This window comes from Budorcas taxicolor, chromosome 23 (assembly GCF_023091745.1).
Source record: "Budorcas taxicolor isolate Tak-1 chromosome 23, Takin1.1, whole genome shotgun sequence".
Taxonomy (NCBI): Eukaryota; Metazoa; Chordata; class Mammalia; order Artiodactyla; family Bovidae; genus Budorcas; species Budorcas taxicolor.
Genome location: NC_068932.1, coordinates 49,990,236 through 50,017,683, shown reverse-complemented (window position 1 = coordinate 50,017,683; position 27,448 = coordinate 49,990,236). Strand labels below are relative to the sequence as shown.

At 57.8% G+C, this 27,448-nt stretch overlaps 2 protein-coding genes across 5 annotated transcripts; one reads left to right on the top strand and one right to left on the bottom strand.

Moving 5' to 3' along the window:
• The first annotated feature begins 310 nt into the window (after positions 1-310).
• BNIP3 (BCL2 interacting protein 3) lies at positions 311-12,117 on the top strand. 4 transcript variants are annotated; one of them, XM_052661074.1, is made up of 6 exons: positions 311-404; positions 7,661-7,811; positions 8,108-8,192; positions 9,907-10,016; positions 10,084-10,236; positions 10,672-11,143. In XM_052661074.1, exons 1-6 carry the CDS (start codon positions 398-400, stop codon positions 10,763-10,765), a joined length of 600 nt encoding a protein of 199 aa, XP_052517034.1. In that variant the 5' UTR covers positions 311-397; the 3' UTR covers positions 10,766-11,143. The 4 variants fall into 4 exon arrangements, with proteins under 4 accessions (XP_052517034.1, XP_052517035.1, XP_052517033.1 ...); XM_052661075.1 differs by lacking the exons at positions 311-404; positions 10,672-11,143 and adding exons at positions 1,123-1,259; positions 11,181-12,117; XM_052661073.1 differs by lacking the exon at positions 311-404 and adding an exon at positions 1,123-1,259 and having other exon boundaries at positions 10,672-11,139.
• A 5,534-nt stretch (positions 12,118-17,651) lies between these two features.
• Positions 17,652-26,653, bottom strand: PPP2R2D (protein phosphatase 2 regulatory subunit Bdelta). The gene is given in 12 exon segments (XM_052660838.1): positions 17,652-17,752; positions 17,755-17,790; positions 17,793-17,972; positions 17,975-17,988; positions 19,897-19,923; positions 19,925-19,986; positions 20,035-20,216; positions 21,659-22,386; positions 23,379-24,380; positions 25,851-25,901; positions 26,020-26,205; positions 26,333-26,653. Coding segments are annotated over 8 exon segments (705 nt in total). The 5' UTR covers positions 21,762-22,386; positions 23,379-24,380; positions 25,851-25,901; positions 26,020-26,205; positions 26,333-26,653.
• Between the last annotated feature and the right edge of the window lie 795 nt (positions 26,654-27,448).

Genomic DNA, 27,448 nt, shown 5'->3' with positions numbered 1-27,448 from the left:
CGGAGTTGGTGAAGGGAGTGAAGGGAGTTGGTGATGGACAGGGAGGCCTGGTGTGCTGCGATTCATGGGGTCACAAAGAGTCAGACACGACTGAGCGACTGAACTGAATCACATTATAAAAATATATGAACAGGGATACATCTGAAAAAAGATGAGCAAGCCCTGTAAACTGAAGAAGGCTTGAGTCAGGAAACAAGGTGTTCAGGAACTGCAAGGCCCCACATGGGCAGCATACGAGGGCAGGCAGCTCCCTGGGGCGGAGGACCAGGCGGGGAGGGGCGCTGCGGGGGAGGCCGGAGGTCCGGGGGCTTTTTAATTTGTCCTCTGGCGGGCGCTGCTCGCTGCTACCCAGACCGTCCCCTCTAGCGCAGCGCAGCGCTGGGACAGGCTTTGGTGCATGCCCGGTGAGCAGCTAGGATTGAGGCTCCAGCTGAAAGAAGGCAGGCGCTTCCCCGTCCGGACAGGGAGCCGGGAAGACCAACGGCCCTTAGGCGCGTCCTCACCCCGAAGGGAGACCCCCGACGGAAAGCGGGCGCCCCACGTCTGCACAGACTCAGGGCGGGCCCCCGGAGCCGGGGCTGGGGGCTGTGACTGGTCACGCCCGGCTTCCGGGGGCCCGCCCTGAGGGACGGGGGCCCGCCCGGCACGGGGGCCGAAGGGTGGCCGCCGCCGAGGGCCGGCCCCTCCCGGCCTCGCACTGAGGGGCGGGGGCCACAGGCACCGGCGCGGCTCTGCCGGCAGCTTTACGGCCAGCCCGCCGGCCCCTCCCCGGCAACCGAGCCTCAGGCTGCATCGCCCGGCCGAGCCGCCCCGCCAGGCCCCGTCCGCCGCCGGCCTCAGTTTCCGGGCGGCTCCCGCACGTCCCGCGCGTACCTGCCGGACTCCCGCGCCGCTCCCCGACTGCGCACGCGCGGAGCCCTCCCCCGCGCGCCGGCTGCGCACGCGCGCTCCGCTCCTCGGGCGCCCCCGCCCCGCCCCGCCCCCGCCTCGCGCACGCGCCGCACGCGCCGCACGCGCCCCGCGCCCCGCGCACGCGCAGGCCCCGCCCCGCGGCCAAGGGGCGGCGCCGCTGCTTATCTGCGGCGCGTCGGCCGCCGGCGTCAGCCAGTCGGGGCCGCGGGCCGACGCCGCTTGGTCCGCCGCCTGGGGTGCTCCGGCCCCTGCGCGCCCGCAGACCCCGACCCGCCGGCCGCGGCGCCCTCGGCCCGCCGTCATGTCGCAGAGCGAGAGCCCCGGGCTGCAGGAGGAGAGCCTGCACGGTGAGCGGGGGCCCGGGCGAGGGGGCGGCCTGCGCAGAGGCCCCCCCCCCAGGCGGCCGGAGCCCGCGGGTGCCTGCTCTTCCGAGGCGCAGCCCGGTGCTGGCTTCGGTGCCGGTACCCGCCCGGGGAGACTGGGGAGGACGCGCTCTGGGGCTCGGGGCAGGGCGGCCTGAGGGGAAGCGGCGGGGGTCGCTCCTCCACGATCGCTCGTCCGGGGTCGCGGGTTGGCCTGCCGGGGAACACGGGGCAGCTGGCCGCACTGCAGACTCCCGAGCGGACACCCGCCCCCGGAACCGGACGGGGGGCGGCCTGGACCCCCTCCCCGGCCGCGGCTGGAGGAGGGCCCGAGCGCCGACCCTTCTCTGAAGCGAGAGTTGCGCGGGACGCGGGAGCGCGTAAATAAGGTTTGGAGAGGACCGTGGACACCGTAGAGAATTTTAAAGGTTCATTAAGATTTAAAAGTCATCACACTGCCTGAATTTGAGCCACTAATTGTCTGTATTCGTTGAAACAGCATTTTACTCGCCAAGAGTTGGCAAAATTCGTCGTATATTGTGAAACCGCAATCACAGCCTAAAAATCCTATCATCTTTTCTTAAAGTTCGACATGGGTTATTTTCTTTGAAATAGTTAAAGGGACTGAATCTTTGCCTTATAAAAGATCTACAGAGCGTTTGATGAACCGCCTTCAAATCAGTCCTGTTAGCAGACGCCTCTGCCCCTACCGTGCTGCGCTCCCTTAGTGGCCACATCGGTCCGAAGAGCCCGCAGTGTCCAGAGCGGCTTCGTCGCTAGTCCTTGGTTGGCAGACCCAACTGCTGAGTCATTGGCAACGCAGAGTGCCAGCTCATGGGTTAAAAGGGTCGCTCCTCGGTTTTGTGTCTTCTATAAAAAGACGGTTACACGGTGAGTGGAAACTGTCGAGGAGCCTTTGGGCCGCGGTCTGGGGTACGTGCAGCCGGGCACTCGCGCCTCTGGCCCGTGTGGGAGGGGTCACGTGGGCCCGGCCGCCCTGGGAAACCGAATCCGGGCTGGGATTGGTGGCTGGGCCGACACTTGCCCTGGGCTCAGTTTTGATTTGGTTACCTCTTGTTTACCTCGGAAAGAACTGGACGCAGTTGGGCGCTGAGGCCGAAGACAAAGGCCAGCGCTCTCCCCTCTGCTTGTCTGCGGCCAGATGCTTTCCGTGAGCCCTGCTGCCTCTGCCCCCGGGTCCGCTCTAGTTAAAGCTGGTGACGAGCAGCAGGATGTCCTAGGTGCCTCTCCTGTCTCAGATAAACACCCCCTCACGTGCCCCGGGGAAGGTGGAGTTCTGTGATGTAATCTCGCAGCATCGTGGGCGGGTGTGGGAGACTTAACTTCCCAGAGGTGCCCCCCAGTGCTGTGCTAGCAGGTGGCCCCCGCTTACCCCGAGATGGCCCCCACCTCTCACCTGCTGGTCTGTCTGCAGCCAGTCAGAGGGTTGTGTTGCTGCAGGCCCCCACCGTGGGTGAAGGCGCGGTGCACGAAGAGGCACAGAACATGCAGGTCTCGCGTCCTGCACTTGGAGAGGGACGGGGTTTCCGGCAGCGAGACCCGGGCCCACCCCGTGCGTGTCAGATGGCCACAGTGAGGCCGTGAGGCAAGGCAGAGCACACGGCAGGCAGGTGATAGCAGTTGGGGCTCTTCGGGTGCCAGGCTCCTCCGGCTTCGGTGGCAGAAGGCGGCAGACAGGCAGAGGGAAGGGGTGCCCACCAGTTCCTGCCCGGATGCCAAGCCTCTCGTTCCTGTACCGCCTCAAGAAACTTAAAAACCGGGATTTCTGAAGTCCCACCTCTCCTAGGGAAGAAGCCTTCCCATGCGGGTGGTCCTTGCCTCCAGGCGTAGCCCCTGCGCTGCCCCAGGGCTGCCCTCTGGGTTCCACCTGTCCCAAAGACCCCAGCATCTTGTAGGTCATGCCCCTGTAGTTTTCAACCCTGGCTGCCCACCGTCACCATTGTGGCTTTTTCAAAGTAAAGGTACCAGGGTTCTGTTGTAGCATTTCAAATCAGGATTTTCTGGCTGGTGGGTGAGACTGCTGGATAACAGGGAAAGCCCCAGAGGTGGTTGTCATAGCCGGGGTTGTGACCTGCTGCCCCAGACTGCGGTGTGGGGTGCTCTGCGGGGGGTGCTGGAGAGGGATGTTGTCCTGGGGCCAGGAGCAGGGAGTCTCAGTGCAGGCAGGGACTGTGAGAAGCTCTGTGCAAAATAGGATAGAAAGTGTGGGTGCTGTGTTGAGGTTAGTTGATAGGGTAAGGCTCCACAAGTTAAGAAAGACAATTGGCATTGTCTGTTTTCAGGCTAGGGTGAACTGGAAGCTTTAGTCAACCGTCCAGCCTGCCAAGCAGTGGCTCAGGGAACTGTTTAACACTCTACATGTGATCACAGCTTGTGCCCGGTTACTGGCAGTCGAGGTCAGCTGAATTCATGGCATTTGTGGCCCCGTCAGTAAGTGGTTCTGTCTGGGTCGTTCCTGTGGCCTCTCCAGAGCTTGAAGACGGGACAGCGTTGTGGTTACAGATCTTTTTGGGGCCCACGAATTGTCTCATTCAAGATGCAGGCTTTTCTTCTTTTGGGACCAAGTATCCTGGGGGTGGCAGGAGGTTTTATGTGAGAAATGGCCTGTCGTGCAGGCTTGTAGCTCTCTTCTGCCATGGCGGGGCACTGGCCGAGGCTCCCCGCCCGTCTCATCTGCCCAGTCCCCCTGCCCCATGTCTTGTCAGTGTGAATTACAGGTCAGTGTGGCCAGTGGCCTGAGTCAGGGCGAGACTCGCCTGGATCAGCAACCACCGCCCCTTTTCCCGCGGCCCGATTATCTCACAGGCTGTTTGGGGTTCTGAGGAAGTGATCTGAGGGAGGGCTTCCCTGGTTCCTCGGCGGTAAAGAGCCCGCCTGCAGTGCAGGAGGCGTGGCGGGTGCGATCCCTGGGCTGGGACGATCCGGGGAGGAAACGGCAGCCCACCCCAGTGCTCTTGCCTGGAGAATCCCATGGACGGAGGAGCTGGCTATAGTCCACGGGGTCGCAAAGAGTGGAACCCGACCTAGTGACTAACAACGAAGCAACCTGAAACCCCTCTTTCTTGCTTAGAAAGGTGAGTGATCTTAACTGCAGGTGAAAGAAGATTAATGGCCCCTTGTCCTCGTTTTCCAGGGAGCTGCTCCCCTGTGCAGTTGCTGCAGGTTAATCATAAACTCTGGTCGGTTAGCCTCTGAGCTGTGCTGTAGACAGAGCTCTGCTGTAGACAGCCCGGGTGGAGGTCTTTCTAAAGGGTGCCCAACACTTTCAGTGAGATGGTTCCGAAAAGCATGCTTGTCTCCATGGAATCTGGAGTGGAATCTAAACCTGTGCCTGAAGCTCCCTGTGTTATTTTTTTTTTAAGAACATCCTGCCTTGTGGCCGTGCTGGGCCTTAGCTGCTGCACCCGGGTCTTCTCTAGCTGCAGCAAGCAGGGCTCCTGGCCTTGCGGTGGGCGGGCTCCTCCCTGCGGCGTCTCCCCTTGTGGAGCACGGACCCCAGGGCCTCAGGAGCCGTGGCTCCTGGGCTCCGGCGCACGGGCTGGGTAGTCGAGGCCCGTGGGCTTAGTTGCTTTGCGGGGACGTGGGATCTTCCTGGACCAGGGGCTGAACCTGTGTCCCTTGCATTGCAGAGTGGATTCTTAACCACTGGACCTCCAGCAAAGCCCTGAAACTGACAGTGTTTTGTGTCCCTTTTATTTTAATTTGGAAAATATGTTTAATCTTTGACCCTGGTTCCAGATCCACAGCTCGGCTCTAGGAACCCTTGGACTGTCTTGAGATCTTTGGAAAACACTTGAGTCTGTGCTAGTGAGGTGACTGCCTAGGCCCTCGGTAGCCTCAGGGTGGGGTGGGATGGGGATGGCCGGAAATCGGCACTTGCCCTCCCCAGGCCCCCCTGGGGAGGGCGCTGAGGTTGGGTTACAGGACGCACCGGGAGAGGGCGCAGAGCTGCCCTCGCCCACCACTGCCTGTGTGCCTGCCCCTCTGAGAAGGCCTTCGTGCAAGCGCGGTATTGTCCTGACTTCTGTGACTTGTCCCAGGGAGTTGCTGACAAGGGAGGGTTGTGGGAACCCCTGCATTCTCGTTGTCAGGCGTTTGAGGTGTCCCCTGCGGGGATAGTCTTGGGGGGCTGAGACCACCGCAGGTAGTGTCGAAACCAAATTGCTGGGCCGCCCGTTGGAGCTGCAAAACTGGTTATTGATATAGAAGCCCCCCCACCCCCCTATTTCATGTCCGAGGTGGTGTCAGATGCCATGTATAAAGGCAGCCAGGCCCGGAACCGGGCCCCCCAGAACCCAGGCGAGGGGACCTGCGCCTGGAGGAGGGCCTGGGGCTCCGGCCCCGTCGTGGGGCGAGCACGGGCTGGCAGTGTCCCCTCGCCCCGGAAAGGAGGGGGCTGTGAAGGCGTCCACACGGAGCCGCTCTCAGTGAGCTTCGGGGCTTTCCTTCTGCTGACCTGCGGAGGCTGGGGGCGGGCAGTGTCCAGGGCGCCCCAGGCTCCAGGACACACCGTGGCCTGCCTGGTGTGGCCAGGCCGGTGTGAGGAAACTGGAGAGGCTGAAGAGAAGATGGTGCGTTCGGTTGGCAACTGTGACCATCTGGTCGGCAGCTCAGTAGGAGGCTGCCTGTGCTGTGAGTGTACGTTTATTCCTGTGATCGGCCTTTCTTGATGACTGTGAGGTGTCTGCAGCCGGCAGCTGTCGGGGCAGGACTGTCAGAGGAGGGGTGAGGCGGGGGGGTCTGGGCCTGGGGCCCAGGTGTCGGGTGGTGCCCCCAGGGGGTGCAGAGCAGCCCTGGGGCGGGGCCCTGGAGGGCTGGGGTCTGCCGCCGGCCTGGGTGCTCCCGGCCTGCACCCACCTGGGGAGGCCGGACCGTGACCGCAGTGGACAGTCCTGGGCCGGGAAGAGAGCTGTGCGAGCAGCCAGCTCGGGAGAGGCTGGGGTGGGGCGGCAGTGTCGTTGGTGAGCTGGGCAGTGGAGGGCCGGGATGCGCTCACCGCGCCAGCGCGCACGTGCAGGCCCCAGAGCGAGGCGGTGCAGTGGACCTTCGCGGCCTCAGGTATGACGGAATTAAAAGCAAGAGTGTTCCATCCTCTCACCTGAAGATCTGACTGGAAGGGCAGTCTCTCCTCAGTCGCCAGCATCACACTGGGGTGGAGACGGGCGTGTGCCGGCGGGCCCCGGTGGCCCTGGGGTCCGGCTGGACTCAGTGCTGCAGGCCTTCCCATGTGGCCAAAAAAAGGAAAGCTGCGAGTCTTGAATATTGAGCTTGATGCAGAAAGACGGGCCGCTCAGCGGGAGAGAGGAGCGGGTTTCAACAGCTCACGTGGAAAAGCAGCTCTCCCCTCGGCCAGCAGGCCTGTGGGAAAATGCCCAAGCCCTGAGAAGGCAGCAGCGCTGAACAAGCCGGCCATCCTGCCCCCGCCCCCGCCCCCCTGACATGCGCCCACGGTGAGGACCAGCCCCTCACCGTGCCCACCCGCGCCCGTGTCTCAGAACTGGCCCCCAGGCGGAGGCGCAGAGGGCGGCTCTGCTGCTCAGGGCCACGGTGGTCCCACATTGGATGCACAGCAGGGCTCCCCGCCCACACCCAGCGCCCCGAGTGGTTCAGACGTGAGAGCCTGTGGCAGCCGGCCACGCAGCTGAGCGCGGAGGAGCAGGCAGCGGCGCCTTGTGGGGCCACCGGGCTGGGCCTCCAGTCCGCGCCGCAGGCAGACCTTTGTGCTTCAGGAGCTCTCCGGTGTCCACCCCGTCCGCCCGTGGACTTGCCACGCTGCTTTCCTCCTGAGTTCGTCCCCGTGTCAGCCCCCACAGCACCCGGCCGGGAGCAGCAGCGCTGCCTCCCTGCCAGGACCCACCGGGGGCAGCGCCTGGACTGGGGACTCCTCCCCTCACTGGGGCCGGGAGGGGCTCGGCCCGGTGAGTGGAGGGCCCGCCGGCTCAGCTGCCGTTGCCCTGGTGAATTTATCAAGTGCTAAGCCGTGGGAATCGGTCACTGATCTGTGGGGCCTCGGGGTCAGAATGTGAGGCTGGAATGTTGAAATTTTAAAGCTTTCCTTAGTTTCTTAAGTCCCCGAGGTGCTGGTTGAGCCCTTTTTCTGCTGAGAGCTGAGTGCGGGCTTGTCCTGGCCACAGGGCCTCTGCTGACGGAGCAGATGGTCTGGGGTGCGGCTCCCGAGGGTCCCTGTGGAGGCTCACTGTGGACAGGGCCCGAGCTGGGCCTTGGGGGCGCTGCGGCCAGATTCCGCGGGGGCCCGTGGGAGTCTCTGGCACCTCTTGAAATAGACGGGGTGAGCTCAGTATCTTAGCAGCAGACTCCGGGATGGACAGACAATTGCAACCCGGTCCTCCTCTCTTCCCCGCCAGGCTCCTGGGTAGAATTACACTTCGGCGGTAATGGGAGCGGGAGCAGTGTTCCCGACTCGGTTTCTATTTATAACGGCGACATGGAGAAGATCCTGCTGGACGCGCAGCACGAATCCGGCCGGAGCAGCTCCAAGAGCTCCCACTGTGACAGGTGGGCAAAGACACGCGCCCCGGCGCAGCTCCGGGGCCTGCCCGGCCTCAGCCAGCGCCCAGACGGTGGGCCCTTGGCTCTCGGGTCGGGGGACACCACCCGTGGGGTCCTGCCCCTGCGTCTGCCTGCTGGGCCTCGAGCTCAGCTGAGAAGGCAGGGGCCGCTGTGACTGTTGGGCCCTGGTCCCCCCGGGGCTGGCGGGAGTACTTCCTTCTCCCGGGACGCTGTCCCCTGTGTGTGTGGGGGGGGGTCTGTGTATCCTGATGGAAAGGTGAACGTGTGCTGTTTCCCCCAAGCCCGCCCCGCTCACAGACCCCGCAGGACACTAACAGAGCTTCTGAGACAGACGCGCACAGCCTCGGAGAGAAGAACAGCTCCCAGGTAGGGTGCGCACGGTCTGCCTTTGTGATCTGTCGGAACTGGGTTCTGGGGGACCTGGCCCAAGAGCCGGACTTCTGCTTCCTCAGACCCTCTCTCAGCTGTGGGGGTGGGGTGTCTCCAGCACTTCACAGAGTGGACGGGAGGCAGCCGGGCCATTTGGTTCAGGGTGTGTGCCCAGGGCCCCCTTTGCCCCACACACCCTCCGGGGGATGCGGGGCGGAAGTGGCAGGGAGCCGTGGGGGCCTGTGGGGGTCTGGAGGCCTGCCCAGGGCCCCCTCTGCCCCACACGCCCTCCAGGGGACACGGGGCGGGAGAGGTGGGGGCCTGTGGGGGTCTGGAGACCTGCCCAGGGCCCCCTCTGCCCCACACGCCCTCCAGGGGACGCGGGGCGGGAGAGGTGGGGGCCCGTGGGGGTCTGGAGGCCTGCCCAGGGCCCCCTCTGCCCCACACGCCCTCCAGGGGACGCGGGGCGGGAGAGGTGGGGGCCCGTGGGGGTCTGGAGACCTGCCCAGGGCCCCCTCTGCCCCACACGCCCTCCAGGGGACGCGGGGCGGGAGTGGCAGGAAGCCGTGGGGGCCCGTGGGGGTCTGGAGGCCTGCCCAGGGCCTCCCCACTGGGACGGCACTAGTTGCTTCCAGAAACCGTGCCTTGGGCTTCACTGACTCGTGCTTGTGTGGTTCGGGTTAGGAGCTGACCAGGCTGGTGGAGGCTGAGCCTCGTTTTCTGACTTTCCTTTAAGAATCTCTGAGTTGCTGGGGCCGTAGCCCCTGCTGGGGGGAAGTCCACGAGAGCAGGGTGGGCTGTGGCCCGAGCTGCCTTGCTGAGACCTGGGCTGGGCCAGTGGCCAGTGCGGCCTCGCCAGGCCGTCTCCCTGCCTGCTGCCTCTTGTGATGCTCGGGGGTGTCGGGATCTAGGAACCTGGGGGCCCCTGTTTTCCTGGGGGCTCAGCTGGTAACGAATCCGCCTGCAGTGTAGGAGACCCCGGTTCCACTCCTGGGTCGGGAAGATCTCCTGGAGAAGGGAAAGGCCCCGCTCCCTTCCTCACTGTGAGAGGTGTGGGGACCGAGCTTCCAGCCGATGCCACTGGGTCCCCCTGCTGCCTGCCGGGTGCCCCTCAGGCTCTCCCTCCCCAGGGGCTCAGCAGTCCTTGTGCTCGGGCTTCTCCAGGGTGCTGCCTGCCTGCTCCCAGATGTGCAGGGTCCAGCCCAGCTTTGCTGTGTCCAGGTGTTTGGTTGGTTTTGGTACCGTGTTCTAGAATATTTCCATAATTTCCCCCCCTGAATTTAAAGAGGAATTCTATGATCAGGCACAGAGGTTTTAAAGTTCTAAGAAATGCACCTTTTTAAAGCTCTTCAGTTAGCGTACTGTTAATAACGTGTATCTTTAAGGTCACTGAGACCAGGGGTGTGCGTGGGCTTCTGGTCCTCTCTCCTCCTGCCAGACGCGGACGTGCACCTGCTCACTGCAGCCATGTGCAGTCAGCTCAGGCACATCCCTGTTGTGGGCCTTTTCGGGGATTTCTGTTTTTCCTTTTACACCCAGAACCACAGCCGGCGTCTCTGTGGATGTCTGTCCCCACTGGCCGGTGCCCCCCTGGGGCAGTGCCTGCAGCTCAGGGCCGCTGGAGTCCGGCGGGCCCTCCACAGGGGGTGTGGCGGGGGCGGCGAGCTTCCTGGGGTGGAGGCAGTGGGTTCACCGACCTCGTCTCCCGCAGTCCGAGGAAGACTACATGGAGAGGAGGAAAGAGGTCGAAAGCATCCTGAAGAAAAACTCAGACTGGATTTGGGATTGGTCCAGTCGGCCAGAGAACATCCCCCCAGCCAAGTGAGTCTGCGTCCGCGGGGGCCTCTGGGGCCAGGAGCCGGCACCCGCTGACCGCCTCTCCCCGCAGGGAGCTCCTGCTCTTGAGGCACCCGAAGCGCGCACCCACGCTCAGTATGCGCAACACGAGCGTCATGAAGAAGGGCGGCATCTTCTCCGCCGAGTTCCTCAAGGTCTTCCTGCCGTCGCTGCTGCTGTCCCACTTGCTGGCCATCGGGCTGGGGTGAGTGTCGCCCGTGCCAGCCTTGGGCGCAGGCTGGGGAGGCTCGCACGTGGAGGGTGCTGGTCTCCCCGGTCCTGACATGGGTGGACGGCCTTCTCCTGGGCAGCCTACTGGGCCCCCGGCTGTCAGGATGGGCTTCTGTTGCGGGCTGGGTCCCCGGGCTCGAGAACGGGGCAGAGCAGATGCCGGGCTCGCTGGCTCGGGGAGGCGGGAGCAGGGCCCCCACCCGCCCTCCTGAGCCCCGGCCCATGGCCTGCCCCCGCTCTGGGCTCTGCCCTGCCTTCCCCTTAGCACAGTGTGTGGACTGTTTGGGCCAGTGCTTCTCAGAGTCGGGCTGTCAGTCCTGCAGGGAGCTTTGTCCAGAACCAGCATTCAGGTCCTCTAGGGCCTGGCGGGGTTAGGCTTCAGCCTTCACTTTGGGGTGGATTTCCGCAGGTGTTTCTGCCCTCTGAGACTTCACGGGGGTCAGGATCAAGCCCTCCTGTCCCGTTGCTCTGCGGAGACTCCCTACTGGCCTGCAGGCCCTTGATGTCCTCCCCCCGCCCTCCTCCCGGACAGCCCCCCGACACCCCTCCGTTCCGGGCTCCCTGGGGCGTCCCGTGCAGCAGTGGTTTCTGTGGGATGTGCCGATAAACCTGGGGCTGTCAGCTGTCCCGTGGGCGACTGTCTGATCAGGTCAGAAAGTGAGGAGAGAGGGAGCCTCTCAGCTCGGGAGGAGCTGGCCTTCGTGTGTGCCGTGTGCGCATTGCGAAGCTGTTAGTGCACAACTGGCTTTTTCTGAACTGGATGCTGGAATGCGTGCTGGTAAGAGTGACGCCCATGTGTCCGAGTGCTGGCAGCCAGGCCCCTTCTGTGAATGAGCTGGGCCGGTCAGCTGCTGTCTCAGCAGCGCGCGCCCCCGGGAGGCGCGCCGCCGTGTGACGACCGCCTCCTTTCTCTGTCAGGATCTACATCGGAAGGCGCCTGACCACGTCCACCAGCACATTCTGATGCAGGCTGTAGCCCAGTGTCCCCACGCCGCGGGGGCCCGTGCCCCGCACAGCGCACAGAAGCAGCTGTCTCGGTCCTGGGCCGCTGCCCCACGCGTCGTTTCTTCTGGCAGCGCCGCCTCCCTAACTCAGAGAGACAGTAAACCACGCTCTCCTGCAGCCAGACTTGGGGATCGAGCGACAAGCATGTCATTGATTAATACCTACTGTAATAATTTGGTAGTAACCTTCTTCAGATATTATAAATATCAAAGTATACATAATTTTAAAATCTCTAGTTATGTTGTATGTAGTATTTTAATGAATTACCTGCGACCTTGATCGCGTCAGACACTATTTTGAGGGAAGGAATGCTGCTGATACTAGAAGGACTGCCTGAGGGGTTTACCTGAATAAACACGTGGCCTTACTCCCTGCTGCAGACGTTTCGGTGGACGCGTCCGTCCGCTGCAGACAGCCCTTAGCACTGAGTGTCTGCTGGCTCTGGTGCGCGGCATGTAGAATCCAGGCCGTGACACGGGCAGCGCCGAGCGGTCCCCACCCCGGGCTGTTGGGCAGCGCTGGAAGGACCCCGAGACTGTCAGCGCCGCCCCGGACAGCAGCCACTGGACAACCACTGTCTCCTCGTGTCTCCGGATCGCGGAGTTTAGTCTGTGTTCAGTTTTTTGTGCTCTTAGTATCAGCTTCATTCTAAACTATTCTGTCTACTTTAAGAGGCTGGAAATAGAAAAAAAATAAATGTTTGCCAAATCCTTGGTTATGGTATTAACATATGGTTTAAAACTAAATGGCATACAAGCTTTTTGGTGAAGCCAGGTGTATCCCCGCCGCCTGGGGGTTAAAGGATGCCCTTTCATACACTGTATAAATAAATGCTGTTGTGTTTGCTTCACTTGTGCACACTAAATTTCAGTTGTGTTCAATAAATGTAACATTCTAATTTTTAAAAACTTGGTTTATATTTAAACAATGACCTTGGAGGTAGCCCGCAGGCCTTCCATCTGGAGGCGAGGCGTCAGCTTCTTTACACGACTAGTCTTGAAGAGGCGAAGCCTGCATCCTGCTGACGTGTCCTGGCCAGGGGCACGTCTCCCTGCGATGGGCATGGTTGAGGCTGCGCTCAGTGCCTCCCGTGAGGCCAGGGGTCCCCAGGGCCAGCTCATCTTGGAGAGCACGGGTGAGTTGGGCCGTGACAGAATGAGGCGGCTTCATGCAGCGAGGCTGCGAGGAGGTGCTCTGGGGTGAGGAGTTGTAAGCTCTTGAGGGTATCCTCCCTTTCTTCTCTGGAACACCACCAGTTTTATCCATGATTGATTCCACTGACTTCCTTTTGGTTTCATTTTTTAAAACCGTGGTTCTCTCTTGTTTTCTGGCGGGATTATTTCTCTGTTCCTGCCCTCCCAGGTTGCATATCCTTTCTCCCAGCTCTGCCCACTGACTGACGCTGTTGTGGACACAGCTGAGTTGCCAAACACGGTCACCAGGGTCCCTGAAGCTTCTCTCCCGTCACTGTGATGTTCCAGTGAGCGTCTGATCCATTTAAGGTGTGGGACTGTGTGTGTGTGAGTGTTTTCACTTTTTTGAACAAGACAGCACTGTGACAGCTCCCGTACGCCCTCCTGTTAACGCAGATCACACTGTCGTTCATTTTACTGACTGAAAAGCAGGCTCACAACACACTTAACATCCTCCAGAAGATTTTCAAGCCTGTGCTCGGCTATTTCCCGGCCAGACTCGTGCCTGGCGCGCCTGCAGACTGCGGGCCCACCCTGGTGGGAAGCGGGGCGCACCTTCAGCGACACGTGTCTGGGCCACTTGTGGTTTAGCACTTGAAAACGCGTGTGCACAAAGATGACGACTTGGGAGACGTGACAGGGTCCCCGAGCCGGTACCGTGTGGCTGCCAGCATGAAATAAAGCGGTGAGGGAGCATCCCAGTGCCCCGTTTTATAAGCAGCTGCCGGGTTTTCTGAGGCCTGGCCTTTAACCCAACCCCACCCCCGTTGGTGAGCAGGCCCACCTGGAGAACTCGGGCAGCCACAGGGCTGGGTCCATACCCCGCTGAGCTGCCCCGGGGGAAGGGCTGAGTCTGCTGAGCCCTAACTGCAGGCTAAGGGACAAAGTGTGTGCAAGTGAAATGGTTTAGTATTGTTCATGCAGAACGGGTGCGTTTGGATTGTGCTGGAGAAGACTCATGAAAGTGCCCTGGATGGTGAGGAGATCCAACCAGTCCGTCCCAAAGGAAATCAATCCTGAATATTCACTGGAAGGACTGATGCGGAAGCTCCAATACTTTGGCCACCTGATTTGAAGACTGGACTAGTTGGAAGAGGCTGAGGCTGGGAAATTCTGAAGGCAAAAGAAGAGGGTGGCAGGGGATGAGATGGTTAGATAGCATCACTGATTCCACGGAAATGAGTGTGGACAAACTCTGGGAGACAGCTAAGGAGAGTGAAGGCTGGCGTGCTGCAGGCTCATGGGGTCGCAGAGCCAGACATGACTGAGCGACTGAACGACGTGCAGAAAGGAGCCAGAGGCTGTGCATCTGCTCACTTGCGCCAAAAACTCGGGATGAATCTGCCAGAAATGAATGGGCCTGGCTGTCTGCACGGGTGGGGTGTGACCAGGAGAGGGGGTGGGACCCTCTAAATAACCTCCTCGCAGGCCCACAGGGCTGCTCCATTTAGGGCCAAAGTCGTTCAAGTCGGTGATAACAAGGGAAGCGCACTATTGAAATGGGAACGTTCCTACCGGTCCAGTGGTTGAAACCTGCCTGCCAGTGCAGGGGCCACGGGTTTGATCCCGGGTCTGGGAAGACCCCACGTGCTGTGGAGCGACTAAGGCCGTGGGCCATGACTCCTGAGCCTGTGCTCAGCACACGTAGGCAAAGCTCACACACAGCAGCTAAGGGCCAGTGCAGCCAAAATAAGGTGAACTTAAGTCCGACGAACCACAGGATTCTTACGTCATCAGGAGGGGAAGAGGCTTGTATGGAATCAAAAGTGTCAACTGGCAAAGAAGCCTGGAGAAATTGCTGGGCATCTCTTAAATCTCATACTCCTCAAGAGCACTTCTGAGGGCCGTCAGCCCCAAACAGGGACCCCTACCTGGCCATGCACACCCCAGCTCAGGGCCCTCTGAGAGGCAGAAGGATGGTTTTTTGTTCGGTGGGAAATATGTCTCGAAGGAAATATGGAAAAAACTGTCCAATTACACAGGACAAATCCAGCTAAACATTTGAAATTCATTAAACTTTTGGTGAAAATAGCGAAACAAATATACACAACCCCATCTTCCCAGAAATGCTTAAGGACTTAAGACAGTTGTTCAATATCTCAGATTTGTGAACTGCATCACAACCAACAGAGTAAAAGAATGACCTTTAAAGTAAGTGTATTAGGTTGGTGCAAAAGTAATTGTGATTTCCGACCATGAATTTTAAATCGTTATCAGTCACTCTTTGCAACCCCAGGGACTGCTGCACGCCAGGCCTCCCTGTCCATCACCAACTCCTGGAGCTTGCTTAAACTCTTGTCCATCAAGTCAGTGATGCCATCCAACCATCTCATCCTCTGTCGGCCCCTTCTCCTCCTGCCTTCAGTCTTTCCCAGCTTTTCCAGTCACTCAGTTCAGGTGGCCAAAGTATTGGAGTTTCAGCTTTAGCATCAGTCCTTCCAGTGAACACTTAGGACTGATCTCCTTGCAGTCCAAGGGACTCTCAAGAATCTTCTCCAACAGCACAGTTCAAAAGCATCAATTCTTCAGCACTCAGCCTTCTTTATGGTCCAACTCTCACATCCATACCTGACTACTGGAAAATCCATAGCCTTGACCAGATGGACCTTTGTCGGCAAAGTAGTGTCTCTGCTTTTGAATACGCTGTCTAGGCTGGTCATAGCTTTTCTTCCAAGGAGCAATAAATAGTTATAGTTAATTTCTGTAGCATAAAAATCCATGTTTTGGGATTTGATGAACGCTTGGAAAATAGCTTCTGCCTCCCGCTGGTTGTGGAAATGCCTTCTCTGCAAAAAGTCGTTGAGCTGCTTGAAGAGGTAGTCTGTTGGTGAGAGGCAGGTGAATATGGTGAGTGAGGCAAAACTTCATAGCCCAATTCGTTCAGCTTCTGAAGCGTTGGTTGTGAAACGTGGTCGGGCGTTGTTGGGGAGAACTGGGCCCTTTCTGTTGGCCGATGGTGGCTTATGCTGCAGTTGTTGGTGTATTTCCTTGGTCTGCTGAGCCTACTTCTCAGGTGGAATGGTTTCACTGGGATTCTGAAAGCTGTCGTGGCTCAGAGGGGCAGCAGACCACCAGTGACCTGACCTATTTTTGGTGCAAGTGTGACTCTGGAAAGTGCTCTGGAGCTTCTTCTCAGTCCAGCCGCTGAGCTGGTCATTGCCAGTTGTATAAAATCCGCTTTTCACCGCACGTCACAATCCAACTGAGACGTGGTTCTTAGGTTTTGCATACAGTAAGAGAAGAAAGACAAGGCTTAAAAATGACCATTTATAAAAAAATGTTTGGTCACCTCACGAGGCACCCACTTAGTGAGCCTTTTTACTTCTTCAATTTGCTTCAAATGCCAAATGACCGTAGCACAGTTGGCGCTTGAGTTCTGTGGCAGATTCTTACGTAGTTGTTGGCGGATCAGCTTGGATGATGGCCCTCAATTGCTCACTGTCAACTTCTGATGGTTGGCCACTACACTCCTCGTCTTCAAGGCTCTCGTCTCCTTTGCAAAAGAACCCCCGCTGCACTGTATGTTCACTAGCCGTTCCTGGCCCAAATGCGCTGTAGATGTTGCAAGCTGTCGCCGCTGCTTTCTGACCCATTTTGAACCTGAATAAGAAAATTGCTGGAATCTGCTTTTTGTCTAACATCATTTCCCTAGTCTCAAACAAATATGAAATACACAGCAGTCAGTCATTAGCAGAAAAACGAAGCAAGAAATGATATATAACATAACCACATCAAGGATGTAGTCCAGTATCAAACGACAAATTTCAGCAATGCTGCTGCTGCTAAGTCGCTTCAGTCGTGTCCGACTCTGTGCGACCCCATAGATGGCAGCCCACCAGGCTCCCCCATCCCTGGGATTCTCCAGGCAAGAACGCTGGAGTGGGTTGCCATTTCCTTCTCCAATGCATGAAAGTGAACAGTGAAAGTGAAGTCGCTCAGTCATGTCTGACTCTTAGCGACCCCATGGACTGCAGCCCACCGGGCTCCTCCACCCATCGGATTTTCCAGGCAAGAGTACTGGAGTGGGGTGCCATTGCCTTCTCTGTTTCAACAATGCAAAAACCGCAATTATGTTTGCACCCACCTAATACGTTTTGGTTCTCAGTTAGCAACTGAAATGTGCGCTGATGGGGCCTCCGCCAGCACAGTGAGTCCACGAGCAGTGCGTGGGCCCAGCTGCCCACCCCCCGGAGGACTGGGGCCGTGGCTCCAGTGTGGAATTCCACAGAGCAAGCTCCAGTGACTTATTGTTACCTCTGTATTTTCTGAGGGGGGCAGGGGAAATCGTGATTTCTGACACCAGAGATCCTACTGTTAAACCATCAAGGGATAGAAATTAAAACGGTTTAATTTTTGCTGCCTTTAAGTGTGAAATCCAGAGTATAATTTTAGCATTTTAAAGAAGTATGTTATACCTCCACTCCGCACCTAGTACTTTAAAAAAGGTTTAGAAAAAGCACGAAAGTCTTCAACGGCAGTGCATCTGTGGCGTGCTTTGAACCCCGAGTTGGCTTCTCAGCAGCAGTTCTGAGGCTGCTCCCTATGATCTTCTCCCTCAGCTGAGGCTCCGTCCAGTCCTTACCTGGTGGGTCAGGGGTGGCCAGTTCTACAGAAACAAGGGTTGCAGAAGTTTGGGGACGCACACGCTCAGCCTCAGGCACTACCTACGTTCCACGGTCTGTCAACGAAGTATAGAAGAGTTTCAAAGCCTTAATTCTGCATAATTTCATTACGTGCAACGAAGGCAAGTAAAAAGACGGTGCTTATTTTGGACTTAAAGACACACTTTACAGTGCGTTGCTTTTCTCAAGCGGCTGCCCCAGAAGGGGTGACGGTGGACACAGGAGTGGGGAGTGCAGCTGCCCGGGGACACAGAGCCACCGAGGCTGGTGGGTGGGTGGCGGACGCGGCCACGTGGGTGGAGGCCCGGGGGATGGCGGCGGGGAGGAGGGCTGGCAGGAGAGGCTGCACCTGACGACTCCTCTTGGGTGTGAGTGTCTGGTCTCTAGTCTGGAAGGCAGGCTCAGACCTAAATAAAGACGTCTGTGTTAGTCACGGCCTCGAGGCCTGCTTCCAGCTGGCTTCTCACCTGAGCAGCGACACCCAGGGCCCTGCTCCCCGGAGCAGAAGCTGGGGCCCCCGCTTGGAGCCCCAGGCAGTCTATGCTGAGGAAGGAGGGCATCCCTGCTTCTCAGAGGCATGGCGGCCACCGAGCTCCGACAGCAAGCAGGCGTGATTCTGCAGACGCGGGGCCCTGTGCGCCGTAGCTGACCTCGTCCTGGAAGGTGTACAGGTGGCAGCCATAGCAATGACACTCTTGGCCGGGTGCCCGCGTGTGCAGGGTCTTCCTGCTGGTCCAGGCTGCCCACGCTCACCTCACCCTTCTGCCTCCCGCCCACATATACCCTGCGAGGCTGCAGGCTGGCCCAAGGCTTGCTGTTCACCCTGCAGGCCTCCGGCGTCTTGACCCTCCGGGTGGACCGGTCGAACACCCAGGAGGAGCTGTTGTAGGGCCCGTGAGGACAGCGCTGCATGAAGGACGAGGACCTGTCAGCAACGAGGGGCCCTTCCTCCCGCCCCGCCGGCCCCGGATGAAGCGGCTCGCCGCCTCCAGACATCAGACAGGAAAGACTGTAATGGCCAGGAGAGAACCGTGCTGAGACTGTCTCACTGAACCCCATACACAGTCATATCAGTAAACACAAACACAGCAGAATCAAAGGGCAGACAGTAACGAATCTATACTTTTAATTATATCAATGTGTTTTTGAAAAAGGTAAAAACCTCGACTTTCTCCTTAGAATGTCTCCCATCTTCAGTGAATTCAGGATCTCCTCAGCTGCACAGGGGGTGCCGAATCCACTGTGGGTTTTCGGGACGCAGCTCGCGTCCCGAGCAGTAGCTAGGCTCCACTCCCAGTGTGGGGGCCACGTGAGTGCCGTGTGCACGGGGCGGGCCGGCCCCTTCCTGCACCGTGTACATGCCGCTGCGCGTGCCTCTGGAAGCAGGATTCTCAGAGCGCCACGCTCTCTCGTTTCCGGGGGCATGTGTACACTGCCCTTCCTATGCATGCCTGCCCGTCTGCACCTGTGAGCTCTGGTTTCAGGGATTTTAACCCAGGGAAATCCTGGGCCCTGGCGCCCTGGGAAGGGCAAGTCCTCCGTGGCCCTGCATGCCCTCAGCGGGTCTGCTGAGAAAGTGCTTCGTGAGGGCTCTGGACCTGGGCCCGTCGCAGGCCCCAGCTGTGTTTTCCACCTTCTGAAGCCGTGCGGACCCCGAGCTCTAAGTGTTGCTGTGACGCCAAGTGCGCCAGGAGGGCGGCCCTGCCTGGTCTGGGTCTCCCCTCAGGGCTCTGATGGTGCCCAGGCGGCTGTGCGGGGCTTAGGGCGAAGTCCCGTCTCTGCCCCGGGCACCACACTGTCCACCCGCCGCTGGCACCACGTGGGGCACGTCAGCCTGTGAAGAGCAGGCGCCCATACCTGACACGTCCGCGCCCCACGTGCCTGGAGCGGCCCGCGGGGCGTGCTCCCCACATCAACACACGTACACACACACACAGCCGTACTGGGGCTCACCAATGCTGGGGACGTGGTCCACCCCAGCCCGAGGTCTCTCACACACGCGTCTCCCTTGGGGCCTGTCTAACGCAGATGGGTGCCTTCTACAGATCCCAAGGGTCTCCGTCTCAAGAGCCAACCTCTGCGGGTCCAGTCACAGCTCCTCCCGCCAGGGCTCCTGGGTCCTGGGTCCTGCTGATGCCCCGAGGCCAGTGCCGCGCCCTCTTCACTCCCCCTCCCTTTTCATGCGCAAAGGATGGCAGCGTCGCGGCCGGCAGTCCCGGGGCCTGTGCCGCAGGGTGCCTCAGGACGTCTGGCAGCCCCTCACCACCACCGGGAGGCCCTCAGTTCGGATACATGCACAAGCCCCACATGGCACACAACCCATCCCAGGCCCACGGCAGCATCTCCTCCCATCTCACGGCAGCAGAGGCTTCAAACGTTATCAAACACAGACCTCTAGGCAGAACCAGTGCGGCTGTCACTTCTAAGGCACGTGCCCACAGACGACCAGAGGCATAGAGACGGCCGTAGCCCCGGCAGAGAGGGGTGTCCCGCCAGCCCCGCACTGCCGTCCACACACGTCGCATTCTCGGGTCTCGTCCTCCACTCGTCCCCAAGGCAAAGGCCATCCCACCCGCCCACACGACCTTCCTCACCTCCTCCTTTCACTCCTCTTGGAAATAATACAAAATAAGAAATTGTCATCCTCTAAGCATTTCAGACACAGCCAGCGTGAACCTAGCGCTGTGCTTGCTGTTCAGACATGGATGGAATCGCAGGCACGGCGAGAAATGTGCCCAGACCCCGTTTCCACTCGGGCGGCCGGGCCTGCGCCAGCCCTGGCCCTGCAGGCCCGGGTTCCCACGCCGGCTTCACCTGGTGGAGCCACTCCAGCAGCACTCAGTTATCGAAGATGCAGTCATTTTCGCAGAGTGGACACGGCTTGCTTCGCAGGTGCTCGTGGACCTTAATGGAAGCGCAGGAAGGTCGGGGCGGTGGCCCCCAAGGCCTCGCCCGGTGGGTCTCGACGGGCCGGCGCTCCGTGTCGAGGCCCCACACCTCCACTGACAGGCAGTCGTGGCTCATCCTGTACCGACCGCTGCGGCTGAATTTCACGTCGGACACGGAGGAGATGATTTCTGAGAAGGACCTACTGCTGGGCTCTTCCAAAACCGGAAAACACAGTGTCTCCACTTCTGTTTAAAAGCCAGAGAACAACCCACTTTGCAGTGCAAGCGAGGCCCCTGGGCTCACCAGGCCCTGGCCTGAAACCTGGAGAGCCACCGGGCGCCCCGCAGACGCCCCGCACAGCCTGTGGCTCCCGGGGGCCAGGGCCTGGTATGCACCGGCTGGCAGACTCCATGCCGGGCACCACGAGAGGCCAACGCGGGCCCAGGGCCCTCTGACTTCCGAGCCACGGGTGCTGCAGGGCCAGCCCTCGGCTGAGGACGGCGGGACTGCGGCCACAGCAGTCCCACCTGCCACCGCCCGTTGGGAGAGGGGTTTCCTTCAGCATTCGATGGGCAAGACTCACTGCAGCAAAACCCACCTACTGCCTTCAGAAAGATTCTGAAGACTTCCCGGGCAGACCTTTCTTTCCCCAGCACTTTTGCTTTATCAGCAATAACTCAAGTGCCTGTTTTACCCCCCACCCGCCCGTGCGCCAGACCCCAGCGTCTGTCCTGGCTCAGGGAGCTGTGAGCAAGGAGCTCTGTACTTGCTTTCATTTTCAGCTGCTGCTTTTTAAAAAAATATATGTATTACAAAGAACCTATATGCTTATTGACTCTGCATCTGAAGTTCATCCTAAGCAACCTAGCGGCAATACTGAGCGTTTACTGAGTGTTTACTCACATAAATAACTTGGCTGACAAATAAAATCATTCTTGGAATCTAAGCCTGTTTACTCAAGAGTGTTGTCTTGAAGACACAGGCCAAATGCTGGAGGCTCTTGAAGACACAGGCTCTGCTGGAGCTGACCCACTTTACAGTGGGAGACGCTCTGGACGGACTGACCGATACACTGACTTCACTGCAGGACAAAGCGTCCAGAACAGGACAATCCATGGCACTCTGGGCCGGGATGCCGTCAGCGCTCAGCGCCCAGAGGCATGCTGGCAGAGTTCCCAGGACACACACATTATCATGACACACACACTTCTTGGTTTTCTACAAAGTAGGGCCTGTTCCTTACGAGTAAAAATAACAAACCCAAAGCTCTTTTCCCCCAGAAGGACCTCAAGGCTCAGTGGGCTAAAGCCTGGACTTTCCTGAGGGGTTTCCTTCAGCATTCGATGGGCAAGACTCACTGCAGCAAAACCCACCTACTGCCTTCAGAAAGATTCTGAAGACTTCCCGGGCAGACCTTTCTCTCTTTGCTTCCAGGCCAGCAAAGCTTTGCAGGGACAGAGCCCATCCCAGGCGCAGAGACAGCCTCTGGCCTCAGCAGAGGTCCCCGTGCACAGAGGGGCTGGCTGGGGTGACCTGCAGGCCCCACCGCGGGTACCCAGGAAGCAGGGCCTCCGTGCAGGCAGGCAGGCACGCAGGCGACAGGAGGCACCGTGAGGTCTCTGGAGGTGGTGAGCGCCTGGACAAGGCGGGCTCTGAATGCGAGGTGCCTGAGCTCGCCAGCACTTACCCTTGGCATGCTGGCAGCACAGGGCGGAGGACCGCGTGTCACAGGGGCAGACGGCCCTGTGCTGCTGCTGTAGACGCTGCCCTGGAGGGGGGTCAGGCTCCATTGTGGACGAGCACGCTGCCCTGGAGGGGGTCAGGCTCCGCCGTGGACGAGCACGCTGCCCTGGAGGGGGTCAGGCTCCGCCGTGGACGAGCACGCTGCCCTGGAGGGGGGCAGGCTCCGCCGTGGATGAGCACGCTGCTCTGGAGGGGGTCAGGCTCCATTGTGGATGAGCACGCTGCCCTGGAGCGGGGCAGGCTCCGCCGTGGACGAGCACGCTGCTCTGGAGGGGGGCAGGCTCCGCCGTGGATGAGCACGCTGCTCTGGAGGGGGTCAGGCTCCATTGTGGATGAGCACGCTGCCCTGGAGCGGGGCAGGCTCCGCCGTGGACGAGCACGCTGCCCTGGAGCGGGGCAGGCTCCGCCGTGGACGTAGCAGGCAGCACTGGTAGTGATCAGGCTCCGCTGTAGATGGGCTTGTGGCACTGGAGGGGGTCGGCCTCTGCTGTGGATGAGCAGGCAACACTAGAGGGGGTCGGGCTCTGCCGCTGTGACCACCTCCGTCAGCTCCTCCATGTTGGCTGGCTTCTGTCCATGATGTCTGGAAGCGCATGGTTAAGGCAGGGCTCGCAGGCAGGAGGTTTAAGAGCTTAGGTGTTTGAAGGAGGCGATTACAGGCACTGTAATCTGCTACGTAAGAAGATGTACGTTAATGGACTAATCAGATCCAGCAACGCCTGGGAGAGCGGGCTGCCTTCACCTCATTGTGACTGCTAGCCTTCTATGAAAGACTTTCAAAGCAACATAATACACCTTAAAAGATAAGGAAGAAAAGCAGGCAAGTGCCCACTGCACCCGAGTCCCACATGAACAGCCACGAAACGGCGCAGATGCAGGGACATTGCCAGACTCCAAAGGATCCCGGCAGGGTCGAGGTATCCGGTGTCAAGAGCGTGTTCTAAGCTATCAGAGCAAGGTCACACGGCAGGCTGCCAAACAGACACTGCTTGACTGAGAACACGAGGAGGAGTGGACCTGGCTGTGGGTCCGGCCAGGCGTGCAGGAACGGACGGCGAGGAGGCTGACATACCCGGTGACCCCGCAGCAGCGTCTGCAGCCGTCAGACAGCACGCACAGGGCCCCGAAGCACTGGAGCACGACGCTGCCCAGCTCTCGGCTGCAGGCATCGCCAGGTGCCAAGCAGAGTGGGGACCAGGCCAGCCCAGAATCGGGCCGAGCGGCCAGTGGGTTCCGGAGGACTGGTCAGCACAGGCCTTGGAGGACGCCCCCCCGGCTGGGGGAGGAACCACCCCCAAAATGAGACAATGGTGACTCAGCTCAGGAGAGAGCTTGCCGAGGGGCATGGTTGGGCACTGGCTGAAAGTCAAGCGGGAGGCGAGGAGCCACAGGGCACCAGCTCGCCCCGTGAGTGGATTCAAGGCACAAGAGTGCCAACAGACCCCAGGAAGCGCATGCCAGTTCCCAGCTTTATGAGCTTGGTCACAAGACAGGCATCTGAATCCTGATGGGGGGACAGAATCTTTATGACAACCACGATAGATGTGACTGCATAAACAGACCCTTCACGCATGACAGTGCTCACAGATTACTGAGCAAAAACGATAAAGGACACAAAGCGTCACAGAAATGGACATCAGGTAACAGACGGCATCCTCACTCACCAATAATCGAAGAAGTGAGGCCAGTCTGGTTTCACAGAACCGGGAAGTGACTTTCTCAAGAGCTCTGCTGTTCTGCTGAAAACACTCACCGTCTGCGGGGAGCACCCAGTCACACAGGTGGCTGGGGAGTCCAAGTGCAGAGCCTGGACAAGATGAGCACATATGAAATTTTCTCCTTGGATGAAGAACATTTCCACGAGAAACCTGTAATTATCCAGCATCCACTTTCTGGCTCTGGAGCCCAGAGTCCGTACGGGTTCATGGGTCCCTGGCACATCAGCATTTCTCTAGACTGGGCTGTCTTGCTACTCGATACAGAGTAGAAATTTAGGAAATTAATTTTGAGAAAAAGCAAAAACGGAGAACTGGCTCTAGAAGACCGCTGCCCAACTTAAAATCCATGCCCGGCGTCAATTTAAAGACAAACCTGATGCTTACGTGACAGAGACAGACGTGCGTTCCTCTGTGTGGTGACTGGTCAGCTTCTGGACAAAGCAGCGTCACTGAGAGTGCCAGAGAAAGTCTCAGGTCTGGGGAGTCACTGCCTTTGATAAGGATGACATCGTCACCCAGTGGGACGCTGAGATTTCTGACACGGTCAGCACAGAGACCTGGACAGCCGCTCGGGGCGGGTAAAGCCACAGGAAGAAAGAGCAAACCCCAGACCTCAAAGGCCTCGGGTGTTCAGAGGCAAGCACTTCAGGCAGAGGAGGTGGACCTGGGTTTATGACATAGATTTCTGATCGGGAAGGACACCCAGGTTGGGCTTCAGGGGAATCCACTTTCTCTGGGGTTCAGCTTTGCTGAGCACAGACCGATCGGACAAAGCCTTGGGTCTGGTCTTCTGAGAGGCTGGTGTGAGCGTGTTTTCTGACCAGAAGTAGACTCTTCATCTTAGTCAGCTGCTGCAGAGACTCTCCTCTCCGGCTGCTCCATGGAAGGGTCGGAGCACCAGAGACCCAAGCCTGCGGCTGGGGCCTGCTCAAAGCGGGTGTCCTACCTCTGCATTACAGAGGAAAAGAGCATTCAAAGACATGCAGTGTAAACAGCTGTGATACACAACTTACCTACTAATGGAAGATAGACCCCGAAGTTGAAACGACTTGAAGAATGTCCCAGAAAGGGGGCCACAAAATAACGTAACTCTTGAGTGAAAGTGGCAGTCGCTCAGCCGTGTCCGGCTCTCTGCAGCCCCGTGGACTATGGAGCCCATGGGATGCTCCAGGCCAGAACACTGGAGTGGGCGGCCTTTCCCTTCTCCAGGGGATCTTCCCAACCCAGATCTCCCGCATTGCAGGCAGATTCTTTACTAGCTGAGCCACAAGTGAAGCCCAACTCTTAAAGATCTGCACAAACATATATTTGTTGATATACGATATCCTTCCTAAAAATAAGTTCTTACTTAGATGAGATGGTTGGATAGAATCACTGACTCAATAGACATGAATCTGGGCAAACTTCAGGCGATAGTGAGGACAGAGAAGCCTGGAGTGCTGCCGTTCCTGGGGTCACAAAGAATCAGACGTGACTTAGCAACTGAAGAACAGAAAGAATGTACTGAATTCTGCCAGCTGGGTTTTTTTTTTTAAATCTTCAGTAAGCCTTGGGAAAGAATAAAGCTTTTTGTTAGAAGTGTCACCTTTTAAACTAAATTATGTGAAATAACCAAATTTGCTTAAATGAAACCAAAATAGTCTTATTGGACTAAAAGGGATGAAAAATGTATGTCACTTATACCCAGGGGGTGCACAATATTATATAATGAATGGTATCCAGCTCTGCCAGTGATTCTCACACTTAATTAAAATGGTGTGAATCTTTTAAGAGAAATTCCATGACTGCCAGCAGTGAGAAAAATTATTGTCATTAAGCTATGTAAATATGTATGAGTCTAAAATTAGAAATATCCACTGTAGCTTTTAGGAGAGCTCTAAAATCAAAATAAACAAACTAAATACTAACAAAATAATACAACCAATAAAATTTAAATTTCCAACATAAATTTAATCTGATTACAGAAGCCAGGTAAAAGCAAACTATAGTTATTAAAATGTGAGGTGGCAAATGATGGTCTCAAGATTTAAAATATTTCTCCTGTATGCAAGGTGCATCAGAAAAACAATGAAATTATGACATTTCTTTATATGTGCAGATTCCCAGGTCAGTGCAAATGGCTGCAACAAAGCGAGAAACAGCCCCCACGGTTAATAAAGTTATGTCTGTTAACAAACGCACTGATGCACGCAGGCCCCGAAGGCCCCCTTCCAACAATCGCTATGAACAGGCTTATCATTTTGCTTGTTTTACACCTAGTTACAAACACTAGAGCTTCAGTAATAGATATGTGTTCATGGGCATCTATTTTGTCGTTATAGATACCTGGGGCAGAACTAAAACTCAGAAAAGCAGGGTTAACGAATACAAACTACTACACACAAAACAGGTAAGAGCAGGATTTACTGCGTAGCTCACCTATAGCCAGTGTCTCGCATCTTATAGTAATGACCTATAATGGAAAATAATCTGGGAAAAAATACACAGAACTGAATGACTTTGCTGTACATCTGAAACTAACATGGGACTGTAAATCAACTAGACTCCAAGAAACAAAACCCAAAACCCTCAAGATCAAAAACCTTACCATGTCCAGGGTGACAGGTGGCAGTCTCAACAGTACGTGTTCATAAGCAGCAGGAAGAGGAACTTTCTCCATCGTCATAACGCTAGTCTTTCCCTCCTCTTAACTGGTCTTTGTATCATCACAAACGGCGCCTCCGCAGCATGGAACATTAATGCAAGGCAGTGCAGAATAGAAGCCGGAGCCCCTCTGTGCTGCAGACCCGAGCCCTCAGCCCGGGTGCCCAGACGGCAGCCACCCAGCGCCTTCCCGACATTTGCACCCCCTCCGTTTACACAGGGTCACTGACCTGTGCACTGCCTCTCACCCAACTCACCCAGCGTTCCACAGGCTGCTTTCCGACGGGCACGGGCCCCTTAACCCACGGCATGGGCGTGACACATCGCGTTTGACCACATCATGACTGGCACACGTAAGCTCTTCCAGATATCACATTGCTGCAAAGCACGGCTCTAAATACGTCTTCATGAAATGCTGACATATTCCTGTAACGAAGCCATATGCTCCCAACACTTGCTTAAAGTTTGACAGATAACGTGAAACTGCCCTCCAGAAAAATGAGTTCAAGATACTCTTTCCAGAAAGTGAAAGTCGCTCAATCATTTCCGACTCTGCGACCCCACGGCCTACACATGGACTACACGTCCATGGGATTCTCCAGGCCAGAATACCGGAGTGGGCGGCCGTGCCCTTCTCCCGAGGACCTTCCACACACAGGGACTGAACCCAGGTCTCCCACATTGCAGGCGGATTCTTTACCTGCTGAGCCACGAGGGAAGCCCGAGAACCCTGGAGTGGGTAGCCTATCCCTTCTCCATCGGTTCTTCCTGACCCAGGAATCGAACTGAGGTCTCTTGCATTGCAGGCAGATTCTTTACTAGCTGAGCTACCAGGGAAGCCCACTCTTTCCAGAAATGTAAAGCAAAAATAAAACCTCATCACTGCTTTAATTAAAATGTTTATGCTCATTAATGCCCTTTCTTTGATGATCTGTATTAACTTTCTCACCCCTTTTTAAAAGTGAATGACATGCTTACAGATATGGTTAAAAATGAGGACTCATCATTTGTTTTTTTCACCTAAATTTTCCACATCATTCTCAGGGAACTTACTACCTCTGGGGCAGGTACCCTCATGACTCACTAAGAGGCCACCGTGTATTAAGGTACTTCCTATGAGCCGGCACTGTACTAAGCGCAGCTCAAGATGCAGAATTCACACCCCTGCATTTCAGCTGTGGCTTCGGCTTTCCTGGTGGCTCAGACGGTAAAGCGTCTGCCTGCAGTGCGGGAGACCTGGGTTTGATTCCTGGGTCGGGAAGATCCCCTGGAGAAGGAAATGGCAATCCGCTCCAGCACTCTTGCCTGGAAACTCCCATGGACGGAGGAGCCTGATAGGCTACAGTCCACGGGGTCGCAAAGAGTCAGACACG

What these genes read in the sequence shown, in the direction of transcription:
- BNIP3 (XM_052661073.1), top strand. Translation starts at nt 1,214, where the DNA reads ATGTCGCAGAGCGAGAGCCCCGGGCTGCAGGAGGAGAGCCTGCACG. An exon ending in GAGAGAAGAACAGCTCCCAG is followed by an intron (nt 8,193 to 9,906) that starts GTAGGGTGCGCA and finishes CGTCTCCCGCAG; the next exon opens with TCCGAGGAAGACTACATGGA. An exon ending in GAGAACATCCCCCCAGCCAA is followed by an intron (nt 10,017 to 10,083) that starts GTGAGTCTGCGT and finishes CTCTCCCCGCAG; the next exon opens with GGAGCTCCTGCTCTTGAGGC.